The sequence below is a fragment of the Chiloscyllium plagiosum genome, unplaced genomic scaffold, assembly GCF_037043375.1.
Source record: "Chiloscyllium plagiosum isolate Xiang-an unplaced genomic scaffold, Cpla_swu_hap1 HiC_scaffold_24, whole genome shotgun sequence".
NCBI lineage: Eukaryota > Metazoa > Chordata > Chondrichthyes > Orectolobiformes > Hemiscylliidae > Chiloscyllium > Chiloscyllium plagiosum.
The window spans coordinates 95,687-113,025 of NW_028270162.1; the positions used below are offsets into that span (position 1 = coordinate 95,687).

Below are 17,339 nucleotides of genomic sequence, written 5' to 3' on the forward strand. Positions count from 1 at the left end.
GTGGTAGAAGCAGGCACAATCGATTCATTTAAGATGCGCCTGGACAGATGCATGAGTAGGTGGGGAGCAGAGGGATACAGATGCTTAGGAACTGGGCGACAGGTTTAGACAGTAGCTTTGGAATGGCTCGGGCTTGGGGGGCCAAAGTGCCTGTTCCTGGGCCGTAAATTTTCTTTGTTCTTTGTTCATTTAGCGAAATTAAACTCCACTTGCCATTTCTCAGCTCACTGGCCCAGTTAAGATTCAGCTGGATTCTTAAACTTTTTCACTGTCATTATATCACCAGGAATAGGAACAGCGCAGTTAAATATCTGGCTAAACAACTGGTGTACAAAAGGGCTTCAGATATGTGGATCATTGGGATGTCTTCCAGGGCAGATGGGATTTATACAAGAAGTATGGGTTGTACATCAACTGGAAGGGCACCAACATCCTGCCAGGGAGGTTTGCTAGTTTCACTTGAAAGCATTTTAACAAGTATGGCAGGTGGTTGGGAACCAGAGCCGTAGTTCATAAAGTGAAATGACTGAGGAAGAGCCACAGACTAATAAGGCCTGTAAGATTAGGGAAAAACAGGTGGGAGAGGTTACTCAACTCGCAGGACAGTGGTCTGAAGTGTATTTGTTTTAATTTGATGGAGTATGACAGTAAAGCAGGTAAACTTAGAGCTTGGATTAATACATGGAACTAGTGTTGTAGCTATCACAGAGGTTGTAAGAGGGATAGGCCTGGCAGCTTAATGTTCTGGGATTTGGACGTTCCATGTGAGCTCGAGGGATGTAAGACGTGGGTGAGTTGTCTTACTAAGGGAGAATATCACAGCTATTCTGATGGAGGACACCTTGGGAGAGCTCACAATCATTTTGATGCAATTGTACTACAGGCCTCCCAGAAGTGGATCATAGATGAACACGTGAACAAACTATGGAAAAAAATAATAAAATTGTGGTGGGTGATTTTAAACTTCCCATATATTGAACTGGGATTTGCTTAATGCCAGGGGATTGAATGGAGGTGAATTTGTTGTGTCCAGAATGTTTTTTATTAAAGTGTATGTAATCCCTAGTGGGGAAGGCCCCATACTATACCTGGTGATGGGAATTTCAGTGGGGGGAGCAATTTGGGACATGACTGTAATTCTTTAAAATTGTCATCTGTAGTAGTCATCGTCAGATGAAAATACTAAATCAGGAGGAGGCTAACTACTACAATATTAGGCAGGAACAGAATAATGTTGTTTGGTGGTGGATGTTTGAGGATAAACCCACATCTGGGATGCAGGAATCTTTTAAAGGCCAGTTCAGCACCATCATGGTCCAATGAAAATGAAGGATAAGGCAGGCAATATTTGAGAACCTTGGATGACAGGAGAAATTGAGCGTTTATTCAAAAAATGAAAGGCAGCATTTGTATGTAAGGTTTAGAAAAATAATCTTTTAAATTTTCACTAACATTAAAGCCCTCCATACAAACTTATCTGCAAGGAGTTCGTCCCAGTCATTTCGACATATCCTGTCCTAAATTGTCCAATTTAGATTCTTCACCTTCTCCAAAATGCTCACTGGAACTTGATCAGCTTGGTTTAGATCCGACAGATCTCTGGTACAATCTACATGTCACAAAAAGCTCTCCTGGCTGCACTTTTACAATTGCACCCGGTCTAATCCTTTTATGCCAAGACAAATTCAGTTAAGTTTTTAAAAACATTTTTGCTATGTGGAGATCACTGTTTGGCCAGCAATTTGTCATCCTCAAGGTGGTGGTGAATTGCTTGAACTGCTACAGTCTATTTGCTGTGTGTTGACCCACAATGCCATTGAGGAAATTCCAGGAACTTGATCCAGCAACAGGGGAAAAAAAAAATAGGTTTTCAAGTCAGGATGTCAAGTGGCTTGAAGCAAACTTGCAGGTGGTGGTGTTACTGTGCAACTGCTGCTCTTGAACCAGAAATGGTCCCTGGTTCATAAGCTGCTGCATTTTGTAAATGGTACAATGTCATTGAAGGGTGTGGATGCTTGGATAGGGTCAAACTTTCAGCTATGGGAATAGTATTCCAACACACTCCTGACTTAATCAGCAGTTACATCAAGTTTAGTCCAGGTTTATTTAAAAATCACCAACTCTGATCACTGCCCCATCAGTGGAAGTTAAACAGGGTCTAATCGCCTTCTAAAATCAAAACAGCATATACAAACCTTCCAGCAAGGCTTACACCTACTCTGGTTCCAGTACAGGAAGTTTATACGTATCTTCACTATCCTAGTGATCCAAAATAAAATCTAAAGCCCATTTTAGCAGCACTCTTCCTAAGCATAATGAGGCACAGTAAATGTTTGAGATTACAGTGCAGTGCTGCTTCAACTTCCAAACCAATTCCTTTCATTGCACCTCATCTTTCTGCTTTCAGTACCAGCATGTACAAGATTTATCTGCGATCATAATGATCTTTACCTCCCAGATTAAAACAAGCATGAATTTCACAACTACCATCAAGATGTAGGATTGCACACCACAGGTACAGTCTGGGTCTCTAGATGATTAGTCATCTCAAGTCCTTAAGGTAATCTCCTACCCTTACTTGGTCTAACCTATTTGTGACTCCAGACCCCATAGCAGTGTGGTTGACTCATCAGACTGCATTGCTTGACTATCAGTCTAGGTGTACAGTAAACAACCCACAAGAAAAAAAACCATTGAATTTGAAATACCCATCTACTTCTACCTGATGGTGTCTGAGGAAATAGTTGGGCATCATTTCAGAGTTCAATTGAAGCAGAACTTCAATTGAACTCAATCTTTGATGCCCACTTGTCTCTGGATTGGCTTGTTACTTGTTTTAAAGTATGGTAAATATTTTCCCACTGCACAACCTGTTAAAAGCTAAATAAACTGCATTTATAAGTCAGCCCTATGATTTCAATTAAACAAGAAACCGGATTTAACTGGACTTGCATTACAAGACAGCGGCATGTTTTCACATTGAAATGCCTTTTCACTTTAAAGAATTTACCCAAAAGACCAGAGTAAGCTTGCAACAATTTTATTTTGAATGACATGGGAACACTTTAATGAACTTTTATGCTAGAGGCAAGACAACTACCCTCAAATGAAACAAAAAAGGTACAGTGGTTTAACAAGTGCCCCCCCTCAGACGCAGCACCAAGTGCAGTGTGGACTCTTTCTGGATGTTGTAGTCTGACAGTGTGCGACCATCTTCCAGTTGTTTGCCTGCAAAAATCAAGCGTTGTTGATCAGGTGGGATTCCTTCTTTGTCTTGAATCTTGGCCTTGACATTTTCAATGGTGTCACTGGGTTCAACTTCCAAGGTGATGGTCTTGCCAGTTAGAGTCTTCACAAAGATCTGCATGCCACCTCTCAGACGCAATACCAGATGTAAAGTGGATTCCTTCTGGATGTTGTAATCAGATAGGGTGCGGCCATCTTCCAACTGCTTGCCAGCAAAGATCAAACGTTGCTGGTCAGGTGGGATGCCTTCTTTATCCTGAATCTTGGCTTTGACATTTTCAATGGTGTCACTGGGTTCAACTTCTAGGGTGATGGTCTTGCCAGTCAAGGTTTTCACAAAGATCTGCATGCCACCTCTCAGACGCAACACCAAATGCAGAGTGGACTCTTTCTGGATGTTGTAGTCTGACAGTGTGCGACCATCTTCCAGTTGTTTGCCTGCAAAAATCAAGCGTTGTTGATCAGGTGGGATTCCTTCTTTGTCTTGAATCTTGGCCTTGACATTTTCAATGGTGTCACTGGGTTCAACTTCTAGGGTGATGGTCTTGCCAGTCAGGGTTTTCACAAAGATCTGCATGCCACCTCTCAGACGCAACACCAAATGCAGAGTGGACTCTTTCTGGATGTTGTAATCAGACAGTGTACGTCCTTCCTCCAATTGCTTGCCAGCAAAGATCAAACGCTGCTGGTCAGGTGGGATGCCTTCTTTATCCTGAATCTTGGCTTTGACATTTTCAATGGTGTCACTGGGCTCAACCTCAAGTGTTATGGTCTTGCCAGTCAGGGTTTTCACAAAGATCTGCATGTTCTGGAAATCAAGGAAAAAAAACAACAAAAGTCACCACTTGAACAGCCATTCTAGTCAAGTGTTAGTTATAGAATTGCAAAGTTAAAGTTAAAGTGAATTGTAATTAAGGGCTTCCAGTTCATAATGATTGAAAAAAAAACTTTACCCTTTTGCACCATCTACCCTGTCAACACCCAGAATCACAAGGCCTTATCGAAGGTTTCCTGTCGCTACTCAGACTCAATACGACTACATAGAGAAAGATGAAACGGCAGCTTTTAAAGTGACTCACCAACTGTACGAGTCAAAATTAAACTGCCTTAAACCTCCTTGACTGTACGGCGTCTGAAACACTAACGGAAACAGCGACAAACGGCGGCCATTATGACGTGTCACCCCGCCTCCCGATGACGCCACACCCACACCGAGCACCGCCCCGTAACGTCCATCTCGTGACGTCCCCCACACGAAATCACATCTCGCGAGAAAGCAGTGGCCGTGCAGGAAAACAGATGCGTCACGCCAGCGCCATTTTAAGAACCTGGGCATATTGTCGTCGAATTCATCGACTTTGAACCCAAAACAAGCCAAGTACATATTAGGTTAGAAATAGAAGAAAAAGTTCAGAAATGATATCAAAACGTGGTTTAAAAAACTCGCAATGTTACAAAATAATCTACAGAAATAAAACCTTAAGACTATTAAAAAGCCACCCGCCAGACTTGAAGGTAATGCTTCTTTCCCGCTCCCGCAGCAACCAACACCTCCATCTCCGGCCGCGCTCCGACTCAGGCGCTGTAAACGGGAAATGCGCGCTCAGCACCCTCCCCTCAATATTCCATAGCTTTGACTCACTGCTCGATTTCTGGCGGGCCGCTGACGGTGGTGTAGGTCTCGGTGTCTCTGAAGGAAAGCAGATAATACCGTACCAGCTCCTGCTCCGGGAATGCCCAGCCACCCACCGCTTCCTGCTTTTATAGCGACTCCTCCGCCAGTGACGCACACCGAACTACTTCCAGAGAACTACATTCTTCAACACCTAAACCCCGCTCAGAATCACAGGTTTATCCTGGTCCTCACCATCACTATACTCTAAAAGCAAAACGCTGATTCGATCACCCATTAACTTACTACACCAGGCGTGCAGTTTGTTCTTGGCGATCGCAGGAAAGCGCAAGAAGCGCGCGCGCGGCGGTGCAAAGGCTGCTTGTTCCAGAAAGTGCGATGAGGGCGGGGAAGGGGAGGGGGAAGGGGAAGGGGGAGGGGGAAGGGGGAGGGGGAGGGGGAAAGGGGGAGAGGGGGAGAGGGGAAGGGGGAGGGGGGAGAGGGGAAGGGGAGGGGGGAGAGGGGAAGGGGGAGGGGGAGAGGGGAAGGGGGAGGGGGGGAGGGGGAGGGGAAGGGGGAGGGGGGGAGGGGGAGGGGAAGGGGGAGGGGGGGGAGGAGGGGAGGGGGAGGGGAAGGGGGAGGGGGGGGAGGGGGGGGAGAAGGGGGAGGGGGGGGGAGGGGGGGAGGAGGGGGGGAGGGGAAGGGGGAGGAGGGGGGGGAGGGGGGAGGGGGAGGAGGGGGGGGAGGGGGGAGGGGGGGGGGGGGGAGGGGGAGGGGAAGGGGGAGGGGGGGGAGGAGGGGGGGAGGGGAAGGGGGAGGAGGGGGGGGAGGGGAAGGGGGAGGGGGGGGAGGGGGAGGGAGGGGAAGGGGGGGGAGGGGGGGGAGGGGGAGGGAGGGGAAGGGGGAGGAGGGGGGGGAGGGGAAGGGGGGGGAGGGGAAGGGGGAGGGGGGGAGGGGAAGGGGGAGGGGGGGAGGGGAAGGGGGAGGGGGGGAGGGGAAGGGGGAGGGGGAGGAGGGGAAGGGGAAGGGAGGGGAGGAGGGGAAGGGGAAGGGAGGGGAAGGGGAAGGGAGGGGAAGGGAGGGGGGAGGGGGAGGGGGGAGGGGAAGGGAGGGGGGAGGGGGAGGAGGGAGGGGGGGGAGAGGGAGGGGAGAGGGGGAAGGGAGGGGAGGGGAGGGAAGGGAGGGGAGGGGAGAGGGAAGGGAAGGGGGGGAGGGGAGAGGGAAGGGAAGGGGGGGGAGGGGAGAGGGAAGGGGGGGAGGGGAGAGGGAAGGGAAGGGGGGGGAGGGGAGAGGGAAGGGGGGGGGAGGGGAGAGGGAAGGGAAGGGGGGGGAGGGGAGAGGGAAGGGAAGGGGGGGGAGGGGAGAGGGAAGGGAAGGGGGGGGAGGGGAGAGGGAAGGGAAGGGGGGGGGAGGGGAGAGGGAAGGGAAGGGGGGGAGAGGGAAGGGAAGGGGGTGGGGGAGAGGGAAGGGAAGGGGGTGGGGGAGAGGGAAGGGAAGGGGGTGGGGGAGAGGGAAGGGAAGAGGAGGGGGGAGAGGGAAGGGAAGAGGAGGGGGAGAGGGAAGGGAAGAGGAGGGGGGAGAGGGAAGGGAAGAGGAGGGGGGAGAGGGAAGGGAAGAGGAGGGGGGAGAGGGAAGGGAAGAGGAGGGGGGAGAGGGAAGGGAAGGAGGGGGGGGGAGAGGGGGAAGGGAATGGGTGGGAGAGGGGGAAGGGAAGGAGAGGGAAGGGGGGGGAGAGGGGGGAGGGAAGGGGGGGGAGAGGGGGAAGGGAAGGGGGGGGAGAGGGGGAAGGGAAGGAGTGGGAAGGGGGGGGGGAGAGGGAAGGGAGGGGGGGAGAGGGAAGGGAGGGGGGGGGGAGAGGGAAGGGAGGGGGGAGGGGGGGGGAGAGGGAAGGGAGGGGGGGAGAGGGAGGGGGGGGGAGAGGGAGGGGGGGGAAAGGGAAGGGGGGGGGAAGGGAAGGAGAGGGAAGGGAAGGGAGGAGAGGGAAGGAAGGGAGGGGGGGGAAGGGAAGGGGGGGGAAGGGAAGGGGGGGAGAGGGGGAAGGGAAGGGGGGGAGAGGGGGAAGGGAAGGAGAGGGAAGGGAGTGGGGGGAGAGGAAGGGAGGGGGGAGGGAAGGGAGGGGGGGAGGGAGGGAAGGGAGGGGGGGAGAGGGAGGGGGGGAGAGGGAGGGGAGGGAAGGGAAGGGAGGGGAGGGAAGGGAGGGAAGAGGGGGGGGAGAGGGAGGGAAGGGAGGGGGGAAGGGAAGGGAAGAGGGGGGGGAGAGGGAAGGGAAGGGGGGGGGAGGGAAGGTGGGGGGAAGGGAAGGGGGGGAGAGGGTAGGGAAGGGAAGGGGGGGGGGGAAGGTGGGGGGAAGGGAAGGGGGGGGAGAGGGAAGGGAAGGGGGGGGGAGAGGGATGGGAAGGTGGGGGGAGGGAAGGGAGGGGAGGGAAGGGGGGAGAGGGAAGGGAGGGGGGGGAGAGGGAAGGGAGGGGGGGAGAGGGAAGGGAGGGGGTGAGAGGGAAGGGAAGGGGGAGGGAAGGGAAGGGAGGGGAGGGATGGGAAGGGGGGGAGCGGGAGGGAGGGGGGGAGAGGGAAGGGAGGGGGGGGAGAGGGAAGGGAGGGGGGTGAGAGGGAAGGGAAGGGGGGGGAAGGGAAGGGGGGGGAGAGGGAAGGGAAGGGGGGGAGAGGGGAGGGAAGGGAAGGGGGGGGAGAGGAAGGGGGGGGAGAGGGAAGGGAAGGGGGGGGGAGAGGGAAGGGAAGGCGGGGGGTAGAGGAAGGGAAGGGGGGGGAGAGGGAAGGGAAGGGGGGGGAGGGAGGGAAGGGAAGGGGGGGGGAGAGGGAAGGAAGAGGGGGGGGAGAGGGAAGGAGAGGGAAGGGAAGGGGGGGGAGAGGGAAGGGAAGAGGGGGGGGAGAGGGAAGGGAAGAGGGGGGGGAGGGAAGGGAAGGGAAGGAGGGGGGAGAGGGAAGGGAAGAGGGGGGGGAGAGGGAAGGAGAGGGAAGGGAAGGGGGGGGAGAGGGAAGGGAAGAGGGGGGGGGAGAGGGAAGGGAAGAGGGGGGAAAGGGAAGGGGGGGGAGAGGGAAGGGAAGAGGGGGGGAGAGGGAAGGGAAGAGGGGGGGAGAGGGAAGGGAAGAGGGGGGGAGAGGGAAGGGAAGGGGGAGGAGAGGGAAGGGAAGGGGGAGGAGAGGGAAGGGAAGGGGGGGGAGAGGAAGGGGGGGAGAGGGAAGGGAAGAGGGGGGGAGAGGGAAGGGGGGGGAGAGGGAAGGGAAGAGGGGGGGGGGAGAGGGAAGGGAAGAGGGGGGGGAGAGGGAAGGGTAGGGGGGGGGAGAGGGAAGGGAAGAGGGGGGGTGGAGAGGGAAGGGAAGAGGGGGGTGGAGAGGGAAGGGAAGAGGGGGGTGGAGAGGGAAGGGAAGAGGGGGGGAGAGGGAAGGGAGGGGGGGGAGAGGGAAGGGAGGGGGGGAAGGGAAGGGGGGAGAGGGGGAAGGGAAGGGGGGGAGAGGGGGAAGGGAAGGGGGGGAGAGGGGGAAGGGAAGAGTGGGGGGAGAGGGAAGGGAAGAGGGGGGGAAGGGAAGGGGGGGGAGAGGGGGAAGGAAGAGTGGGGGGAGAGGGAAGGGAAGAGGGGGGGAAGGGAAGGGGGGAGAGGGGGAAGGGAAGGGGGGGGGAGAGGGAAGAGGGGGGGTGGAGAGGGAAGGGAAGGGGGGGGAGAGAGGGAAGGGGGGGGAGGGGGAAGGGAAGGGGGGGGGGGAGAGGGGGAAGGGAAGGGAGGGGGGGGAAGGGAAGGAGAGGGAAGGGAAGGGGGGGGAGAGGGAAGGGAAGGGTGGGAGAGGGAAGGGAAGGGGGGGGAGAGGGAAGGGAAGGGGGGGGAGAGGGAAGGGAAGGGGGGGGGAGAGAGGGAAGGGAAGGGGGGGAGAGGGAAGGGAAGGGGGGGAGAGGGAAGGGAAGGGGGGGGAGAGGGAAGGGGAGAGGGAAGGAGAGGGAAGGGAAGGGGGGGGGAGAGGGAAGGGAAGAGGGGGGGGAGAGGGAAGGGAAGAGGGGGGGGAAAGGGAAGGGGGAGGAGAGGGAAGGGAAGAGGGGGGGGAGAGGGAAGGGAAGGGGGGGGAGAGGGAAGGGAAGGGGGAGGAGAGGGAAGGGAAGGGGGGGGGAGAGGGAAGGGAAGGGGGGGGGGAGAGGGTAGGGGGGAGAGGGAAGGGAAGATGGGGGGGAGAGGGAAGGGAGAGAGGGAAGGGTAGAGGGGGGGGAGAGGGAAGGGAAGAGGGGGGGGGAGAGGGAAGGGAAGAGGGGGGGGGAGAGGGAAGGGAAGAGGGGGGGAGAGGGAAGGGGGGGGAGAGGGAAGGAAGGGTGGGGGGAGAGGGAAGGGAGTGGGGGGAGAGGGAAGGGAGGGGGGGAAGGGAAGGGGGGGAGGGGGGGAAGGGAAGGGGGGGAAGGGAAGGGGGGGAGGGGGGGAAGGGAAGGGGGGGAGGGGGGGAAGGGAAGGGGGGGAGAGGGAAGGGAAGAGAGGGGGGGAGAGGGAAGGGAAGGAGGGGGAAGGGAAGAGGGGGGAGAGGGGGAAGGGAAGGGAGAGGGAAGGGGGGGGGGGGAAGGGAAGGAGAGGGAAGGGAGGGGGGGAAGGGAAGGAGAGGAAGGGAGGGGGGGGAAGGGAAGGAGAGGGAAGGGAGGGGGGGGGAAGGGAAGGAGAGGGAAGGGAGGGGGGGGAAGGGAAGGAGAGGGAAGGGAGGGGTGGAAGGGAAGGAGAGGGAAGGGAGGGGGGGGAGAGGGAAGGGAGGGGGGGGAGAGGGAAGGAGGGGGGGAAGGGAAGGGGGGGGAGAGGGGGAAGGGAAGGGGGGAGGGGAGGGGGAAGGGAAGGGGGGAGGGGAGAGGGAAGGGAAGGGGGGGAGGGGAGAGGGAAGGGAAGGGGGGGGGGAGAGGGAAGGGGGGGGGAGAGGGAAGGGAAGGGGGGGGAGAGGGAAGGGAAGGGGGGGGAGAGGGAAGGGAAGGGGGGGGAGAGGGAAGGGAAGAGGGGGGGAGAGGGGGAAGGGAAGGGGGGGAGAGGGGGAAGGGAAGGGGGGGAGAGGGGGCAGGGAAGGGGGGGAGAGAGGGAAGGGAGGGGGGAGAGGGAAGGGAGAGGGATGGGAGGGGGGGAAGGGAAGGAGAGGGAAGGGAGGGGGGGGGAAGGGAAGGAGAGGGAAGGGGGGGGAGGGAAGGGAGGGGGGGGAGAGGGAAGGGAGGGGGGGGAGAGGGAAGGGAGGGGGGGAAGGGAAGGAGAGGGAAGGGGGGGAGAGGGAAGGGAAGGGAGGGGGGGAGAGGGAAGGGAAGGGAGGGGGGGAGAGGGAAGGGAAGAGGGGGGTGGAGAGGGAAGGGAAGGGAGGGGGGGAGAGGGAAGGGAAGAGGGGGGTGGAGAGGGAAGGGAGAGGAGGAGGGGGGAGAGGGAAGGGAGGGTGGGGAGAGGAAGGGAGGGGGGGAAGGGAAGGGAAGAGGGGGGAAGGGAAGGGGGGGAGAGGGGGAAGGGAAGGGGGGGGAGAGGGGGGAAGGGAGAAGGGGGGGAGAGGGAAGGGAAGAGGGGGGGGAGAGGGAAGGGAAGAGGGGGGGAAGGGAAGAGGGGGGGGAGAGGAAGGGGAAGAGGGGGGGAAGGGAAGGGGGGGAGAGGGGGAAGGGAAGGGGGGGGAGAGGGGAAGGGAGAAGGGGGGGAGAGGGAAGGGAAAGGAGGGGGGGGAGAGGGAAGGGAAGGGGGGGGAGAGGGAAGGGAAGAGGGGGGGGAGAGAGGGAAGGGGGGGAGAGGGAAGGGAAGAGGGGGGGGGAGAGGGAAGGGAAGAGGGGGGGGAGAGGGAAGGGAAGAGGGGGGGGAGAGGGAAGGGAAGGGGGGGGGAGAGGGAAGGGAAGGGGGGGGGAGAGGGAAGGGAAGGGGGAGGAGAGGGAAGGGAAGGGGGGGGAGAGGGAAGGGAAGGGGGGGGAGAGGGAAGGGGGGGAGAGGGAAGGGAAGGGGGGGGAGAGAGGGAAGGGAAGGGGGGGGAGAGAGGGAAGGGAAGGGGGGGGGGGAGAGGGAAGGGAAGGGGGGAGAGGGAAGGAAGAGGGGGGGGAGAGGGAAGGGAAGGGGGGGGGAGAGGGAAGGGAAGGGGGAGGAGAGGGAAGGGAAGGGGGGGGAGAGGGAAGGGAAGGGGGGGGGAGAGGGAAGGGGGGGAGAGGGAAGGGAAGGGGGGGGAGGAGGGAAGGGAAGGGGGGGAGAGGGAAGGGAAGGGGGGGAGAGGGAAGGGAAGAGGGGGGGGAGAGGGAAGGGAAGGGGGGGAGAGGGAAGGGAAGAGGGGGGGGAGAGGGAAGGGAAGGGGGGGAGAGGGAAGGGAAGGGGGGGGGAGAGGGAAGGGCAGAGAGGGGGAGAGGGAAGGGAAGAGGGGGAGGAGAGGGAAGGGAAGGGGGGGGGGAGAGGGAAGGGAAGAGGGGGGGAGAGGGAAGGGGGGAGAGGGAAGGGGGGGGGAGAGGGAAGGGAAGAGGGGGGGGAGAGGGAAGGGAAGAGGGGGGGGAGAGGGAAGGGAAGAGGGAGGGGGAGAGGGAAGGGAAGAGGGGGGGAGAGGGAAGGGAAGGGGGAGGAGAGGGAAGGGAAGGGAAGGGGGGGAGAGGGAAGGGGGAGGAGAGGGAAGGGGGGGGAGAGGGAAGGGGGAGAGAGGAGAGGGAAGGGGGGGGAGAGGGAAGGGAAGGGGGGGGAGAGGGAAGGGCAGAGGGGGAGAGGGAAGGGAAGAGGGGGAGGAGAGGGAAGGGAAGAGGGGGGGGAGAGGGAAGGGAAGAGGGGGGGAGAGGGAAGGGGGGGAGAGGGAAGGGGGGGGAGAGGGAAGGGAAGAGGGGGGGGAGAGGGAAGGGAAGAGGGGGGGGAGAGGGAAGGGAAGAGGGAGGGGGAGTGGGAAGGGAAGAGGGGGGGGAGAGGGAAGGGAAGGGGGAGGAGAGGGAAGGGAAGGGAAGGGGGGGGAGAGGGAAGGGGGGAGGAGAGGGAAGGGGGGGGAGAGGGAAGGGGGAGAGAGGAGAGGGAAGGGGGGGGGGAGAGGGAAGGGGGGGAGAGGGAAGGGAAGGGGGGGGAGAGAGGAAGGGAAGGGGGGGGAGAGGGAAGGGAAGGGGGGGGGAGAGGGAAGGGGGGGGGGAGAGGGAAGGGAAGGGAAGGGGGGAGAGGGAAGGAAGGAAGGGGGGGAGAGGGAAGGGAAGGGAAGGGGGGAGAGAGGGAAGGGAAGGGGGGGGAGAGGGAAGGGAAGGGGGGGGAGAGGGAAGGGAAGGGGGGGGAGAGGGAAGGGGGGGGAGAGGGAAGGGACAGGGGGGGAGAGGGAAGGGGGGGAGAGGGAAGGGAAGGGGGGGGAGAGAGGGAAGGGAAGGGGGGAGAGGGAAGGGAAGGGGGGGAGAGGGAAGGGAAGAGGGGGGGGAGAGGGAAGGGAAGGGGGGGGAGAGGGAAGGGAAGGGGGGGGGAGAGGGAAGGGAAGGGGGAGGAGAGGGAAGGGAAGGGGGGGAGAGGGAAGGGAAGGGGGGGGAGAGGGAAGGGAAGGGGGAGGAGAGGGAAGGGAAGGGGGGGGAGAGGGAAGGGAAGGGGGGGGAGAGGGAAGGGGGGGAGAGGGAAGGGAAGGGGGGGGGAGAGGGAAGGGAAGGGGGGAGAGGGAAGGGAAGAGGGGGGAGAGGGAAGGGAAGGGGGGAGAGGGAAGGGAAGAGGGGGGGGAGAGGGAAGGGAAGGGGGGGAGAGGGAAGGGAAGGGGGGGGAGAGGGAAGGGCAGAGGGGGGGAGAGGGGGAGAGGGAAGGGAAGAGGGGGAGGAGAGGGAAGGGAAGGGGGGGGAGAGGGAAGGGAAGAGGGGGGGAGAGGGAAGGGGGGGAGAGGGAAGGGGGGGGGAGAGGGAAGGGAAGAGGGGGGGAGAGGGAAGGGAAGGGGGAGGAGAGGGAAGGGGGGGAGAGGGAAGGGAAGGGGGGGGAGAGGGAAGGGAAGGGGGGGGGAGAGGGAAGGGAAGAGGGGGGGGAGAGGGAAGGGAAGAGGGAGGGGGAGAGGGAAGGGAAGAGGGGGGGGAGAGGGAAGGGAAGGGGGAGGAGAGGGAAGGGAAGGGAAGGGGGGGGAAGGGAAGGGGGGGGGAGAGGGAAGGGGGGGAGAGGAGAGGGAAGGGGGGGAGAGGGAAGGGGGGGGAGAGGGAAGGGAAGGGGGGGGAGAGAGGGAAGGGAAGGGGGGGGGAGAGGGAAGGGAAGGGGGGGGAGAGAGGAAGGGGGGGGAGAGGGAAGGAAGGGAAGGGGGGGGAGAGGGAAGGGAGGGGAGAGGGAAGGGAAGGGGGGGGAGAGAGGGAAGGGAAGGGGGGGGAGAGGGAAGGGAAGGGGGGGGAGAGAGGAAGGGGGGGAGAGGGAAGGGAAGGGAAGGGGGGGGAGAGGGAAGGGAAGGGAAGGGGGGGGAGAGGGAAGGGAAGGGAAGGGGGGGGAGAGGGAAGGGAAGGGAAGGGGGGGAGAGAGGGAAGGGAAGGGAAGGGGGGGAGAGAGGGAAGGGAAGGGGGGGGAGAGGGAAGGGAAGGGGGGGGAGAGGGAAGGGAAGGGGGGGGAGAGGGAAGGGAAGGGGGGGGAGAGGGAAGGGGGGGGAGAGGGAAGGGAAGGGGGGGGAGAGAGGGAAGGGAAGGGGGGGAGAGGGAAGGGAAGGGGGGGGAGAGGGAAGGGAAGGGGGGGAGAGGGAAGGGAAGGGGGGGGGAGAGGGAAGGGAAGAGGGGAGGAGAGGGAAGGGAAGGGGGGGGAGAGGGAAGGGAAGGGGGGGAGAGGGAAGGGAAGGGGGGGGGAGGAGGGAAGGGAAGGGGGGAGAGGGAAGGGAAGAGGGGGGGGAGAGGGAAGGGAAGGGGGGAGAGGGAAGGAAGAGGGGGGGGAGAGGGAAGGGAAGGGGGGGGAGAGGGAAGGGAAGAGGGGGGGGAGAGGGGAAGGGAAGGGGGGGGAGAGGGAAGGGCAGAGGGGGGGAGAGGGAAGGGAAGAGGGGGAGGAGAGGGAAGGGAAGAGGGGGGGGGAGAGGAAGGGAAGAGGGGGGGAGAGGGAAGGGGGGGGAGAGGGAAGGGGGGGGAGAGGGAAGGGAAGAGGGGGGGAGAGGGAAGGGAAGGGGGAGGAGAGGGAAGGGGGGGAGAGGGAAGGGAAGGGGGGGGGGAGAGGGAAGGGAAGGGGGGGAGAGGGAAGGGAAGAGGGGGGGGAGAGGGAAGGGAAGAGGGAGGGGGAGAGGGAAGGGAAGAGGGGGGGGAGAGGGAAGGGAAGGGGGAGGAGAGGGAAGGGAAGGGAAGGGGGGGGGAGAGGGAAGGGGGAGGAGAGGGAAGGGAAGGGGGGGGAGAGGGAAGGGAAGGGGGGGGAGAGGGAAGGGGGGGAGAGGGAAGGGAAGGGGGGGGAGAGAGGGAAGGGAAGGGGGGGAGAGGGAAGGAAGAGGGGGGGGAGAGGGAAGGGAAGGGGGGGAGAGGGAAGGGAAGAGGGGGGGGAGAGGGAAGGGAAGGGGGGGGAGAGGGAAGGGAAGGGGGGGGAGAGGGAAGGGCAGAGGGGGGGAGAGGGAAGGGAAGAGGGAGAGGAGAGGGAAGGGAAGAGGGGGGGGAGAGGGAAGGGAAGAGGGGGGGAGAGGGAAGGGGGGAGAGGGAAGGGGGGGGAGAGGGAAGGGAAGAGGGGGGGGAGAGGGAAGGGAAGAGGGGGGGGAGAGGGAAGGGAAGGGGAGGGGGAGAGGGAAGGGAAGAGGGGGGGGAGAGGGAAGGGAAGGGGGAGGAGAGGGAAGGGAAGGAAGGGGGGGAGAGAGGGAAGGGGGAGGAGAGGGAAGGGGGGGGAGAGGGAAGGGGGAGAGAGGAGAGGGAAGGGGGGGGAGAGGGAAGGGGGGGAGAGGGAAGGGAAGGGGGGGGAGAGAGGGAAGGGAAGGGGGGGGGAGAGGGAAGGGAGGGGGGGGAGAGGGAAGGGAAGGGAAGGGGGGGGAGAGGGAAGGGGGGGGGAGGGAGGGAAGGGAAGGAGGGGGGGAGAGAGGGAAGGGAAGGGGGGGAGAGGGAAGGGAAGGGGGGGAGAGGGAAGGGAAGGGGGGGGAGAGGGAAGGGAAGGGAAGGGGGGGGAGAGGGAAGGGGGGGAGAGGGAAGGGAAGGGGGGGGAGAGGGAAGGAACCAGGGGGGGGAGAGAGGGAAGGGAAGGGGGGAGAGGGAAGGGAAGAGGGGGGGAGAGGGAAGGGAAGGAGGGGGGGAGAGGGAAGGGAAGAGGGGGGGGAGAGGGAAGGGAAGGGGGAGGAGAGGGAAGGGAAGGGGGGGGAGAGGGAAGGGAAGGGGGGGGAGAGGGAAGGGGGGGAGAGGGAAGGGAAGGGGGGGGAGAGAGGGAAGGGAAGGGGGGAGAGGGAAGGGAAGAGGGGGGGGGAGAGGGAAGGGAAGGGGGGAGAGGGAAGGGAAGAGGGGGGGGAGAGGGAAGGGAAGGGGGGGAGAGGAAGGGAAGGGGGGGGAGAGGGAAGGGCAGAGGGGGGGAGAGGGAAGGGAAGAGGGGGAGGAGAGGGAAGGGAAGGGGGGGGAGAGGGAAGGGAAGAGGGGGGGAGAGGGAAGGGGGGGAGAGGGAAGGGGGGGGAGAGGAGGGAAGGGAAGAGGGGAAGGGAAGGGGGAGGAGAGGGAAGGGGGGGAGAGGGAAGGGAAGGGGGGGGGAGAGGGAAGGGAAGAGGGGGGGAGAGGGAAGGGAAGAGGGAGGGGGAGAGGGAAGGGAAGAGGGGGGGGAGAGGGAAGGGAAGAGGGGGGGGAGAGGGAAGGGAAGGGGGAGGAGAGGGAAGGGAAGGGAAGGGGGGGAGAGGGAAGGGGGAGGAGAGGGAAGGGGGGGGAGAGGGAAGGGGGGGAGAGGAGAGGGAAGGGGGGGAGAGGGAAGGGGGGGAGAGGGAAGGGAAGGGGGGGGGAGAGGGAAGGAAGGGGGGGGGAGAGGGAAGGGAAGGGGGGGGAGAGGGAAGGGGGGGGAGAGGGAAGGGAAGGGAAGGGGGGGGGGAGAGGGAAGGGGGGGGGAGAGGGAAGGGAAGGGAGGGGGGGAGAGGGAAGGGAAGGGAAGGGGGGGAGAGAGGGAAGGGAAGGGGGGGAGAGGAAGGGAAGGGGGGGGAGAGGGAAGGGAAGGGGGGGAGAGGGAAGGGAAGGGGGGGGGGAGAGGGAAGGGGGGGAGAGGGAAGGGAAGGGGGGGGAGAGAGGGAAGGGAAGGGGGGAGAGGGAAGGGAAGAGGGGGGGAGAGGGAAGGGAAGGGGGGGGGAGAGGGAAGGGAAGGGGGGGGAGAGGGAAGGGAAGGGGGAGGAGAGGGAAGGGAAGGGGGGGGAGAGGGAAGGGAAGGGGGGGGAGAGGGAAGGGGGGGAGAGGGAAGGGAAGGGGGGGGAGAGAGAGGGAAGGGAAGGGGGGAGAGGGAAGGAAGAGGGGGGGAGAGGGAAGGGAAGGGGGGAGAGGGAAGGGAAGAGGGGGGGAGGAGGGAAGGGAAGGGGGGGAGAGGGAAGGGAAGGGGGGGGAGAGGGAAGGGAAGAGGGGGGGGAGAGGGAAGGGAAGGGGGGGGGAGAGGGAAGGGCAGAGGGGGGGAGAGGGAAGGGAGAGGGGGAGGAGAGGGAAGGAAGAGGGGGGGGAGAGGGAAGGGAAGAGGGGGGGGAGAGGGAAGGGGGGGAGAGGGAAGGGGGGGGAGAGGGAAGGGAGAGGGGGGGGAGAGGGAAGGGAAGGGGGAGGAGAGGGAAGGGGGGGAGGGGAAGGGAAGGGGGGGGGGAGAGGAAGGGAAGGGGGGGGAGAGGGAGGGAAGAGGGGGGGGAGAGGAAGGGAAGAGGGAGGGGGAGAGGGAAGGGAAGAGGGGGGGGAGAGGGAAGGGAAGGGGGAGGAGAGGGAAGGAAGGGAAGGGAAGGGGGGGGAGAGGGAAGGGGGAGGAGAGGAGGGGGGGGGGAGAGGGAAGGGGGGGAGAGGAGAGGGAAGGGGGGGGAGAGGGAAGGGGGGGAGAGGGAAGGGAAGGGGGGAGAGAGGGAAGGGAAGGGGGGGGGAGAGGGAAGGGGGGGGGAGAGGGAAGGGAAGGGAAGGGGGGGGAGAGGGAAGGGAGGGAAGGGGGGGGAGAGGGAAGGGAAGGGAAGGGGGGGGAGAGGGAAGGGAAGGGAAGGGGGGGGAGAGAGGGAAGGGAAGGGGGGGGAGAGGGAAGGGAAGGGGGGGAGAGGGAAGGGAAGGTGGGGGAGAGGGAAGGGAAGGGGTGGGGAGGAGAGGGAAGGTGGGCTAGAGAAGGGAAGGGGGGAGGAGGGGGAAGGGAAGGGGGGAGGAGGAGAGGAAGGGAAGGGAAGGGGGGAGAGGGAAGGGGGGGGAGGAGAGGGAAGGGGGGGAGGAGAGGGAAGGGGGGGGAGGAGAGGGAAGGGGGGGAGCGAAGGGGGGAGGAGGGGGGGGAGAGGAAGGGGGGGGGAGAGGGAAGGGGGGGGAGGAGAGGAAGGGAGGGAGGAAGGGGGGGGAGGAGAGGGAAGGGAGGGAGGGAAGGGGGGGAGGAGAGGGAAGGGAGGGAGGGAAGGGGGGGGAGGAGAGGGAAGGGGGGAGGAAGAGGGGGGGGAGGAGAGGGAAGGGGGAGGAGAGGGAAGGGGGGGCGAG

General features: G+C 62.6%; 1 protein-coding gene across 1 annotated transcript; it reads right to left on the minus strand.

Annotated features, from left to right (window-relative positions):
- Nucleotides 1-3,024: 3,024 nt before the first annotated feature.
- Nucleotides 3,025-5,045, minus strand: LOC122550874 (polyubiquitin-B). Its single transcript, XM_043692262.2, has 2 exons — nt 4,889-5,045; nt 3,025-4,054 (listed from the first exon to the last, which is right to left on the minus strand). Exon 2 carries the CDS (start codon nt 4,049-4,051, stop codon nt 3,131-3,133), a length of 921 nt encoding a protein of 306 aa, XP_043548197.2. The 5' UTR covers nt 4,052-4,054; nt 4,889-5,045; the 3' UTR covers nt 3,025-3,130.
- Between the last annotated feature and the right edge of the window lie 12,294 nt (nt 5,046-17,339).